The sequence below is a fragment of the Phaethon lepturus genome, unplaced genomic scaffold (genome assembly GCF_000687285.1).
Source record: "Phaethon lepturus isolate BGI_N335 unplaced genomic scaffold, ASM68728v1 scaffold10473, whole genome shotgun sequence".
NCBI classification, from domain to species: Eukaryota; Metazoa; Chordata; class Aves; order Phaethontiformes; family Phaethontidae; genus Phaethon; species Phaethon lepturus.
Window position 1 is genome coordinate 71,017 of NW_010531230.1, and position 12,070 is coordinate 83,086.

General features: G+C 37.7%; 1 protein-coding gene across 2 annotated transcripts in view; it reads left to right on the plus strand.

Moving 5' to 3' along the window:
* The window catches only part of AFAP1 (actin filament associated protein 1), a 61,622-nt gene that overhangs the window by 16,447 nt on the left and 33,105 nt on the right, over window positions 1–12,070 (plus strand). For both annotated transcript variants that reach the window (XM_010284472.1, XM_010284473.1), the window contains exons 3-5: window positions 1,042–1,150; window positions 5,754–5,965; window positions 8,971–9,150. In XM_010284472.1, the coding sequence (XP_010282774.1) occupies window positions 1,042–1,150; window positions 5,754–5,965; window positions 8,971–9,150 (501 nt within the window). The remainder of the gene's footprint in view (window positions 1–1,041; window positions 1,151–5,753; window positions 5,966–8,970; window positions 9,151–12,070) is intronic.

Genomic DNA, 12,070 nt, shown 5'->3' on the forward strand with positions numbered 1-12,070 from the left:
CGCAAAACCCACCCTGACTAGGGTCTTCCTTCGGTACCTCTGTCTGTTCACCGAGTTTAGACTGGATCAGTCCGATGCAGACAAACACCGTTACATCTCTTTCATTACATGAAAAATGAGAAAGATGTGTTGAAAAAATCTTACTGCAGAAATAACACTCTGCTTACAAGTTATATTTTTGTAATCATACAATGAACCACTGGTTGGAAAAAGACTTCAGTATTTTCTCCAATATGAAAACATGGAACTAAAAACCTGTGGCAAATATGAATGAGTTCTATAAAATAGAGTTGTTTTGGTACTTGTTAAGGAAATAGAACAGTAAAGTCATATGGAAGAAGTCTTAGAGTACTAAATTTATTTTGTTACTGTATCAACATACCAGCAGTCGGTCAGTTTTAAATTTGAAACAGGTTTATATTTAGAAAAGAAGCATTTTAGAATTTGACCTGGTATTTGGAATATTTATTTTATCATATAATAGTTTCTTGATGTTCCAAACTTTTCCTTGGTTGTAGGTCAGTTTTCACTATGTGAAAGAAAGAGCATTTTAAAAATTAACATCTATATTAAGAATTGATTTGTCACTGAAAAACAAAATACATCATGAAAATATGATCTAAATTATCTGTCCTTTATCTCTGCCAGACCAAGCTATGTAGCCTTCATAAACTGTCCAGCCAAACTGTTATTTGCTGCTGTAATATGAGTTATTTTAGATGTAAAATACTAATAAATATGCCTTAACATTGTAAAATGGTTTATGCATAGAAATCACCTTGCTACATAGACCCTTTAAGTTTCTAGTTCTTATGTAGAGAACTGTATCTTTTCAACATTTTTACTACTCAATGCTGTTGTAGAAAAGACTTCTTTTAATGTAGTTGTTACCTTGATTTTGCCATGCTTAACAACGGCAAGTAAGATTGTACTGTGTTTATACCCCTAAAGGACTCAGAGTACATGCAAGAAGGTTCTGCTTCCTTATCAAGAAAGATAGATGTTCACGTTTTCTTTTTCTTTCTTTTTTGCTTTCTTTAGCCACCAGATAATGGGCCTCCACCATTACCAACATCTTCCCTCCCCGAAGGCTACTATGAAGAGGCAGTGCCACTTAGTCCTGGAAAGGCTCCTGAGTACATCACTTCCAGTGAGTAATATATATCCAGATCAGTTTCTGAGCAATTGGCAATTCCAGTGTCCCTCAGCTTTTTTAGTATTCAGCACCCACATCTCTACTACTGCTGTGGCTTTGACCATCTGGGGACGGCTCTGGTTATCCTCGCTGGCCGTGCTTTGGTTTGGTTTGCAAAACTGTTTTGGTGTGCATAAAACAGGCCCCTTTTGAGAGGAAACTAAACCTGCAGCTCAAGTTAGGTGCACACAAACATGTTTCAGCCGCTCTTGGAGACAGAGGGTTCAAATCAGCCGCTAATCTTTTGGACAGCTTTGAACCATGAACATGGTGGGGGCATTGGACCATGAGTCCAGAGCTAAGTATTGTCCAGAGTAAACCCCTCTAAACTGACGATACTGTAAACGTAGAGGTCTCAGAAACTGGTGCTGATCTGCAGATCTACCGACGTGCCTCTATTGCACTGAAATACTGGTTAAAGTAGACAAATAGAAAGGAAAAAGGAATTATTGAAAAGACATGATTTGCAGCATTTCTGGTGACATATCGTCAATAGGGATAAATCACTTATACTGGCTCCCACAAGCCATGTTTGATGCACATGACAGTATTTTTGTGACTGCTCGTTCAGTGCAAAAGGCAGAGGGCTGCCTCCTAACTGACCACCAGAACGTCCAAAGATTTACGCGCTTAAGCGGAGCTATGCTGAGAGCACACTGATGAACCCATGAAATGACTGCTGTGAGCATTCACGCAGGGTCAGTCAGCAGGACATTGCGTACCAAAAAATTGCAAAGATTTTCCTTCTTGCTGCTTTTTTATTGGCTGAGGTAATTTTTTGCTTGTATATGGCTGATTTATCAGGAATCATTATTTTCCATGGCCCAAAGATTAAAGGCATATCTTCCCCCATTTTATAGCCATTTTTATTATTTGAACCAGAACAAATGAACAAAATGATATATCTGTTCTTAAAACACATGCGTAGGAGTCACCTTAGAATATTCATTATTCACTCGTACACTGCACAAACTGAGGTTATCTTAGTTTACCTAAGAAATTCAAGGTAAGAAAGAAAGAGTTTCGTATACTGTGAAGCACATGAAGGAACATACAGTCTTAGCAGAGCAGCAAAATCACTCCTCTCTTCATTTCCTCCCTTGAAATGCTGCAGGGTGGTCCTGCTACACCCTGTAATCCGGTGAACTGCTGATTTGTGTTTTGTCATTAAACAAAAGCCATACTCAGGCAGAAAAATATTAATAGAACAAATATTAATAACACTGCTAAGGATTGCCTAGGGAAAAAAAAAGACAAATATGAAACTGATTTCTTATTGTACTTAACGTTCCAAATCCATAAAAATATTTAAGATATCAGCCTTAAGTTTCAGTAATAATTCTGTAATTTGAGTATATATATCTCCAGGCATTTAAATCTCTGTTAGTGTGACTTATCATCTCACTTGCTGTGATTTTGCTGTGTTTTCTTATGTCCTGAACTCCTTATCATTTCTTTTAATTTGTGTTAAAAGTATTCCGCTCTTCATCAGTAATAAAGTTGCTTTTAAATTCAATATGCCATTAGTAATATATCTCCACTGAAGCAAAATTTCCACTAAATCCAGTGTGTGTGGTAATTAAAATAAGCCACCAAAGCAGTGTATTAACCAAAGATGTAATCTTATCTGTTCAGACTGTTTGAGGTGGAGAAGACCGTAACAAAGAAGTGCTAAAAGTATAAAAAGTGCAAGAATAAACCGTTACGCAACTTTTGGGATAGATATCATTATCTGAAGTAAATATTCCTCTGGAATATTTCTGTAATGTCATTAAGAAGGTTTAAATACCATGTGTCCTCCCTATAAAGGCAAACAGCAGCAGAAGCAAACTGGAGCATATAGATCAGGAAAATGAAATATCCATAACTTCCTCAGGTCCCCGTAATCTGTTTGTAAATGACTAGATGCATGTAGATGAAAACAAGACTGCATATGCCTTATCTGATAACTCTTCTTCTCTTTATTAAAAACTACTAGTCTGTACAATATGCCTACATTATCACAGACTAATCTTTGGAATACAGTATTACAAATAATGTGAAAGTCCACTGCGATTTTCAGCCCCCAATGGTGGAAAATTTTGATGAAAATAAGTGTGAAAAGCCAATGTCAGAAGAGGCTAGAATAATCAGAAAATGCAGAAGATGCAGAAAAAGATAGGTCAGCAGCATTGGAACATGTTGTATCAGTGAATCTCAGTCTCTGAGACTTGAGTAGACTTAATAAAATAAATTTATTTTAGAGAGACACTTTTCACTTTTTCTACACATTTTGTTTTTCTCTCCCTTCTCTCCCCTTCTCTCCCTTCCCCACTCCAAGACCCAAAGAGTGTGTTGACTTGAATATATGCACAAGAAGTTTTCAGATCTTACCCATAGGTTACTGTCAAGCCTGTTTCATTACCCGTTGCGATGAGACAATAAGAGACGACAGGGTTTAGTTACTAGTAGCCTTTCCACTACTTACCTTCAAAAGTTTGCTTCTACAATTTAGCATTTTTAATACGAAGTTTGCTGCTTCCCAGAATCAGTTCACAGTGAATATTAGTTGGAAGTAATACTGCTTCAAAACCCTTGGAAATTATATGTACATGCTGGATTTCTCAACATATCCTTCTGAATGTCTGCTAAAGCTGTTATGGATGGGTAGTAGACTGCCTATGCTATTTACATTAAAACAGCCACTTTACAACGTGAACAGAAGCTAGTTTGTGTCCAGAGCCTGAAAGCCTTGTTTGGTCATGATACAGCAGTTTGGAGAAACAAAGAATAGAAGTGGGATGTGGCAAAGAGCAGCAAAGGTTTGAGCCCAGATGATATGAGTACTCCAGGGTGGTCATCCTTCCTGGCGTGAGTCACACAGCAAACTCTTCTGGCCAAGAGTCCCACAACCCAAGGAGAAGAGAAACATGGGGAGTAGTTAATGGGCAGGATATGGCAACAGGTCCCCAGAGATCCCCTTAGACTGCTCGAGGATGGGAGTCCAGTAATGTCAGCCTCAGAAACTCCTGTTGGCTTTTGTCCTCCTGTGAACAGAGAATTGGATGAACCTGCAACTGCTGTGCCAGCAGAGTCCCTCTGCTCATAATACAACGTATTGCTAACATGAAATCTGCACTTGGACTGCTTGTGAGCCACGCAGGAAGTACCTGTAAGGATATTTAACATGCAGAATTTCAATCTCTACTTTGAAGTCTCAATCAGCACTTCCTACAATTAATTTAATTAATCATCTGAGGCTTTTACCACTTGCCTGTACAGAGCTGCCCCAAACCAAACACTCCGTAGCAGAATTGACCATAAGATGGCAATTCAATTAAATTAAAAAAAAAGTTTCAAGAACTTGAAATTTTATTTTCATTTTACTTTGGAATGAAGATAAACTATTTTGTACACTTTTGTGAAAACACATATAGGATCAGAATATCTAGTCTTGATTTAGAGATGTGAGGTCTGGGTATATCCCATTCTGACTCTACATGTAGGGAGGAACTGATTTAGAATGAGCTTTCCAGCAATCCACTCTCTTGTCCCTTTCCCAGTTGTCCCATGTCTCCTTCCTACATCCCAGCTGTGTCCTAACTCCCTAGCTAAAGCAAATGAGAGATTTTTCTTCCACCTTCTGGCCTAAAATATATCAAAGTCTACTTGAGATGTTTGGATGAGCTTTCAGCTATTGAAAATAACTGCAATCAAGTCTCCTTCATGGGAGCACGTGCCAGTGGATAACAGGCATGCCTTCAGGTGTTATTATCTGAGGACTTTTACTTATATGCCCACATGAACAAATAAGTGTGTATGGTGAAAAAGAGGGTTCTGTGATAATGGCAAATTAGTTTTGTAGTTGAAGGGATTGCTAGAGCTGATTGCATTGTTGAAAATGAAAAATTGTTTAATTAAAAAGGAATCTTGCCATTATATCACCAAACTTCGAGCCGGATTGAAGTATTTAGGCTAACTTAACAAGATGTTTTTTGCAGCATGCCTTTAACTCCAGCGGAGTCCACAGTTCAAGGAACAGCATTGTCTATTCAACATTAATTGTAGCAGTGCAGATGCTGTATTTGGGAATTGTGTAAAATGTTATGATAGGTAGATAGTGCCCCATAATTTACTCTTGTGACCTTTGTCATATTCCATGTTTGTTTCTTAATATTCTGTACTAATATTGACATTTCTGTGCCTACATTTTGCATTATGCAATAGGGCAAGATGAAGTTGTTTGTAAAAGAATTACAAAAGACGAAGGTGTCTGCTAAGTAATATTTTGAAGATGATAAAAAAAACCCTAAAATTCAAAGTATTTATTCCCAGCTCATTCTTTCAGTGAAAACTCCCAAGGTATCAGTATGGGTCTTCTATAAAATTTCATAATGGCACAACATCTCTTATTCAACTAATTTAATGTATTGATATTACTAAGAATTGAAACAGTAATTTGTTCATGGATGACTTTCAAAAGCCTTAACTTAAAATGAACCCTGTTGAGATTTTCAGTTATTTCAGTATGCTTCATTGCTAAATGTTTTAACTTGGCACTTTTATGCTTTTCTTAAAGATTATGACTCAGATGCTATGAGCAGCTCTTACGAATCCTACGATGAAGAGGAGGAGGATGGAAAGGGGAAGAAAATGAGACATCAGTGGCCTTCCGAGGAGGCCTCTATGGATCTGGTGAAGGATGCCAAAATCTGTGCCTTCCTCCTTAGAAAGAAACGATTTGGACAATGGACGAAACTACTGTGTGTTATCAAAGAAAACAAACTACTGGTAATTTCTATTTTTATCTATCTATATTTTCTTTCTACCTTTTAGATGGTGTATTTATTTTTACAGGAATCTCGTTTTTGTAATATGTTCTGCAAACAGTGGCCAAGTCTACTGTGACCTTACGAAAGTGTTTGGTCATGATTTCCCCAAGAAGCAGAGAAGCACTGAAATTCTAAGTGTATCATTTAGCCACTTAGAACTTTGATTTTTATTGCACTTAAACTTAAACCCAGGCAGTTCCCTGATATTGGAAAGAAAGTCTGGCCTATTAGCTTCTAACGTATTTCATTTGGAAAAAAACCTGCTGAAACCGTTAAATCCAATCTTTCATTCCCTGCGGACCAAAAATCTCATAGGGAACTTTGTGTATGAACTGTTGGATCAGACCACTGGAGAGAAAAGTCCCTTGTTAGACTGCGAATTCACTTGGCAGCATACGCCGTGGTAATGTATACACTTTAAACTAAACCTTTGCCATCTGTTCTGTGGTAATTACAGATGCAGTATTCACATGATGCACAGCTGCATTATGGAAAGGAAAGAAACAAGTGGATATATTTGTTCCTTAAGCATATCTGTTATGTTTCTGATTGGAGGCACCAGCAAAAGATTGCAGAAGTTAGTAAATTATCTGCTCATAGATGTCCTTTTATTTTCTGAAAAGAGAGCCTAACTGAGGGAAACACTCACTTCTGTGTCATTATAAGCGACCTAATGCTTACAGTAATAAATAAGTCGGGGTCTTATGCACTCCCTGTCTTCCTGTCTGGTGCTTCCAACAGTTGTAACTAATTATGTAACACATAATTACTGCAATATCCCAAAGGTACAAAGCTGATTAACAGGTGATAGAACATTTTCTGTAGAACCTCATTATTCTACACTTTTACAACATAGCTTAGATCTGTTCACTTTTCAAGTACATTTAGGCTTGTGGTGGTATAGGAAATAACAGGATATGAAATAGAGGTATCTGGGTAAGAGGTTTCTGAAAATATAGCTGGAATTCATTTGCCAGTTTTTAGTGGTTACTGAGGATTTAATTTTTCTATCCTCCTCTATATAGAGTGTCGAAAAGAATGTTGATTCTGATTCGGCTTGTATTATATTGTGGTAATGCCATTATGCTTAGTCCACATTTTTATCACCATATACCAGGATCATATCAAATTTCAGGACCATCTGATAACAGCTTGAAGAAAAGAAAGGAGGAGGGGAAAAAACAGATTTTCTCTGAAGTCACACAATATTTTTTCTACAATTATGTTTGTTGTTCCGTAGAGAAATATGTTATTTTTTTTCTATTTTCATTTCTTTTAGCCACATGTGTGGTCTTTTTTCCTTCTAGGGATTGACTTTCAGTAATTCAGTAGAGGGGATTAAGAAAACAAAAATCACAATAGGAGTCTAATGACCAAGTTACACAAGATTGGTTTATTGTTTGAAGGAGGACTTAGACATTTAACTTATGAGATATGCAAGTAAAACAAATATATGTTCTTAGGGATTAGTAATTGCTTGTGTTATAAATGCAGCTGTCATCATAAAACCAAAATATTTTAATTAGCACAAGACATTAGAAATAACTTTTAGTAGGGAATTGTTTTTCACTTAAGTCCTTTAATATATAAATACTTCAGTTTTAGTAATGTATAATGATAAGTAAAATATTTAAATTAATAGAAAGGGAATTACATGCTGTTTATTGCTTCTTAAAGTGACTAATGTATGTTTTCAAGATTTCATAGCTTGAAACCAGTATTTTTTTAGTGTTACAAACTTAAAATCTGTGAGCAAGCTAGAGAAACTGAGTTAGTGGGCTTTGAAGAGGGAAGGAGGATTATGAGTGATTTGCAGAGGCTGGTTGAGAGTAGCTGTATTTGCTCAGCCTAAGTTGTAGTGATTGTAACATACTTTTAACAGCTACTGCCTTCCCGACAGTTGTATCATGACATGAGTACCGCTGCAGACATGCAAAAGTTATTGTGCTTTTCTCTGTTCACATTTATACTCAACTATTCTACATATGCATATCCTAATTAGTCTTCTCTATTATCAGATACCTTTTTTAGCCTTTGTGCTTATTTGTATGAGTAAAAGCCCAATTTACATAAGGATATAAAATAACTGGACATTCATGTATACAATTAAACATTGTTCTGTGGTCTGGCACTCTATGACAGCTTGATGAACCCCAACTATAATGATGTGTTAGAAGACAGGAATGGGGACTAGGTCTGCAGGACAAGTGATGTAACATGAAACCATTAATCTTTAGATCACCAATTTAAACATAGAGCAGGTCATCAGTCATCCAGCATGAAATGGCTGTTCATTGACAGCACTTACTACTGAGGGGAAAAAACATCGAGTAAATCATAAAGTTTTATCCAGGGGCTTACAAAATAAACCAATATTGGAGATTTATGTGGTTTTGTGCAGTGACTGATTAATCTGAATTGGCTAAAAAAGTTGCTGTCCTGCAACTTTGTTCCCTTTCCACAGTGTGACAATTTTTTTATTTATCTTAAGAAAAAGAACAGCTGAATAGGGCATGTGCAGCGCGTAGTCACTGGCGTAGGTTTGCCTTGACACGCCAGGCTGTTGCTGCAGGGCAGGGTAAGCATCTAGGCTTAAAGTACAAGTACAACACTGTACAAGTTTATTCTGCTGCTACATGTGAATAGATACCCTAAATCACCCTCCTCCTACCTGATCAAGGTCAAAGTTGAGTCATAAGGATAACACAGAGACGCTTAATGCTCTCCATACGTTGTACCTGTCTTGCAATAAAAGATGTCTATTAATGTCAGTCTGGAAGTAATTTTGCTTTATAGAGGGGAGGAGGAGGAGAAATGCAAAGTTGGTGTTGGCTGAACTCTGTGGTAAAGGGGTGCGCGAAAAATATTAAAAATTAAAAAACAGCATTTCTGTATAACAACAGCTTTCCCCCAGGGTTCAGAGAGGTGATATCTAACTTTTGAACTTTCCTTACATTTATTTAGTGTTACAAAAGTTCCAAGGACCAGCAGCCCCAGATGGAGCTGCTCCTGAATGACTGCAGTATCACGTACATTCCCAAAGACAGCAAAAAGAAGAAGCATGAGCTGAAAATCGCACACCAAGGAGCAGATGCCCTGGTCCTGGCAGTACAGAGCAAAGAGCAGGCAGAACAGTGGCTAAAGGTAAGCGGGGATTTCTGACCATGAGCTTTTCCATTCACAGAGTGCTCCCATTGCCTGTTCAATTGCTGTTTAAAAACAGGTACAGACGGTAGCAGTCAAGCAAATCCAGACCACTTAAATCCCATCTAATTTGTGACTGCAGAAATACAGACTTAGTGTTCAGGTCTTGAAGCAACTCCGTGGGCAACCACCAGCTCAGTATTACACAGCTGCTGCTGCATATGGTTTTCACTGCTAATTGCACAATAATCTGGCACCAAGAGGAAAGGTGGCAAATTCCCTTCCATTTTGATCTTCAGCTCGTTTTCCAGAAAGCTTTGGTGGTTTAGGGCACACTGGTAGTGAGCTGAAGGTTCAAATTCCCTATGGTGGAGGGTGCTGGCTCCCAGGTTGCTTTTTGGAGTGGTATATATGCATAACTGCCATAGGCTACCCTGCAAAAACTGGGCATACCAACATCACCGCATCCTTGTTAAAAAGAAGGATCTCTCAGGAGAGACCTGTTTGAATTGCTCTGGATGGAGAAAAATCCTTCAGCTTCCTGATGTTAATTCAAGGTTTAGCAGGATATCATCTGTTATGGTTTGTTCTGGGAACGCAGACTTCTGAGAAAGTCAGGAAAGGATTTTGTCATCTTCCACTCCTCTCTGTTCAGTGTCTGCAAATGTGGAAAATCCCAACACAAGAGTTGCAGTTTTAGATCCTAACCAGATTACTAGTATTTATATTGGACTTTGCCAGTCTCAACTGTGGAGGTCAGTGAAATAGTGTGGGAAACCATCACTGCAGTTTCAGTAGCTTGTTTTAAGACTTTGAAATCCAGCCTTTTAAATGCATGTAAAAGTCTGAATGCGTAAGACTCATCAGGCATTCTCCATGCTGTGCTCTGATCTAACCTTATATGGTACTTAACTTTTCTAAGAATAAGTTGTATTTTTCCAAATACAATCGAATTAAACATGTAGGAATTTCCTGGTGGCAGATAGGTTGCAGAAGAGGGAGACATAAAATGCAGCTTAAGAAGTATGAGTTCTGCTGTGGGCTAGTTTACTAAATGGAAAATTAATCTGCAATTTCCTATTTTGCAATATTTGAATATACCTTTTGGGGGTTTGTGGTTTGTGTGTGTGTGTGGTTTTGACTGCGAGTTTGCATCTTAGCTTAGAAAATGCACTCTCTACTGTCTTTCTAATAGAAACTAATCACAGCTATGTAGTTGTTAGGCTTCTTCTAACATCGGTATCTTGTTTTAAGTTTTAAAGTCTAGCATCATCCAAGTGTCCCACTAACTCACCTAGAGTTTCAAGAACACTGATTGGAATGAAAAAAAATTCATAAGTCATATTCTTTTCCAAGGGAATTCTGCTGGAATTAGATCATAGTAATGGCACCATTATTTCCTGTATTGTCCTAAACTTGGGTTTAGTAATGCTGAATTCAAGGGCATTTATCAGAATTTCCTTCATAAAAATTGTTTTCTTTCCGTTTCAAGTTGTACATAAAACATTTCCCACACAGGCGGACAGAGCAGTGCTAGATTTTTTCTATATCCCAGGTCCATTCCTGCAATTTAAAAATTGTACAGTTGCATCTTAACAAAGTTGTGTGTGACGAGGGTGAATGGCCGGAGAGCATGTTATCTGCAAAGCATTTGGAAACTGTCTGAGAGCACTTTACTTAGTTCCTTCATGCTGCAAAGCTCAACTTCCGTGTCCTCAGGGCTGCAGCAGCACTCTGTTTTGTGTGGTACAAATTGCCTATCCAACACCTAAACAAAAATGGTCTGTGCAGCTCTTGCAACAGCTCCAATGTTTTCAAGAATAGCTTTTGAGAAAAAAACATTGGTTTTTGTATTTTTAAAAATGTAGGAAAATTTAAGGTGTTTTTAATTATTATTAAAACAATTATTTTTTGCTCATTCAAACCTTACTTAAAATGAGCTTCTGAAAATCATGTGTGGCTTTGTGTAGGAAGTTCCTATGCTCAGAAAGAGATCACGCTTTTTCTTGGGAGAAGTGCTTTGAGCTTTCCCTGCCTGTCACTCAGAGGGTCAGAGTCCTCTCCAGCGCTCTGTCACCCACGTGTGATTTCTGTAATTAAAAAAATGGGCAGATTCAGAGACTGAGAATGAGAAAGGTCTCTGCAACCACATATTTAAATCATAAGATGCCTTCTCTGTCAAAGATACTGTACCAATACATGCCAGCGGAGCCAGGTTATCACTTACAAACAACGGGTTCTCATGAATTCATATGTAAGTGTCAAATTAAAGCTTTACTCTTGAACCCGAAAAGCTCAAAATGGCTTTGGAGGCTAGATTTTCCCATGAAAGCTGAATCAGCTGATTTCTTTTAAAGTCAGATGTAATGTGTATAAAATACATTTACTTAAGCAAACAATTTTAAAATATCTAACGGAAGACAAGTGTGAAATAAATGCAGAATATTTTAGACTTTTTTTCTAAAGATGACACCAAAAAAGCCCAGCTGATAAACCTAGTGCAAATTGAAGTCTAGACTGGAAACCACAAAGGGGGTTTCAGTTTTACCAGCTAACAAATGCCTGATGAAAAAAAGATAGATGATGTCACCAAAGAGGCTGTCAAGATTTCAGAGCAAGGAGCATAACTAGTATAAATTCAGGCTAGAGCTGAGATCATAGCAGTAATATGGTGGGCAACATAAAGTGGTGGAATTTTCCAGACTTGAGTCCTAAAACGTTCCCACAAAAATGTACACGAAAAAATGTGTGCTGTTACACACTCTGACCCAAAAATGAGCTTTTTCCATGTGCGCTTCAGTATATGTGCATCTGTGTGCACTTTTGTGCATTTGTGGTCAAGTAAGGTCTTAAATCTGCCTGTTTGTCTCCGCATCCAACAGACTGGTGAAACTAAACTTATTTGTCAGCATCCCTGGGA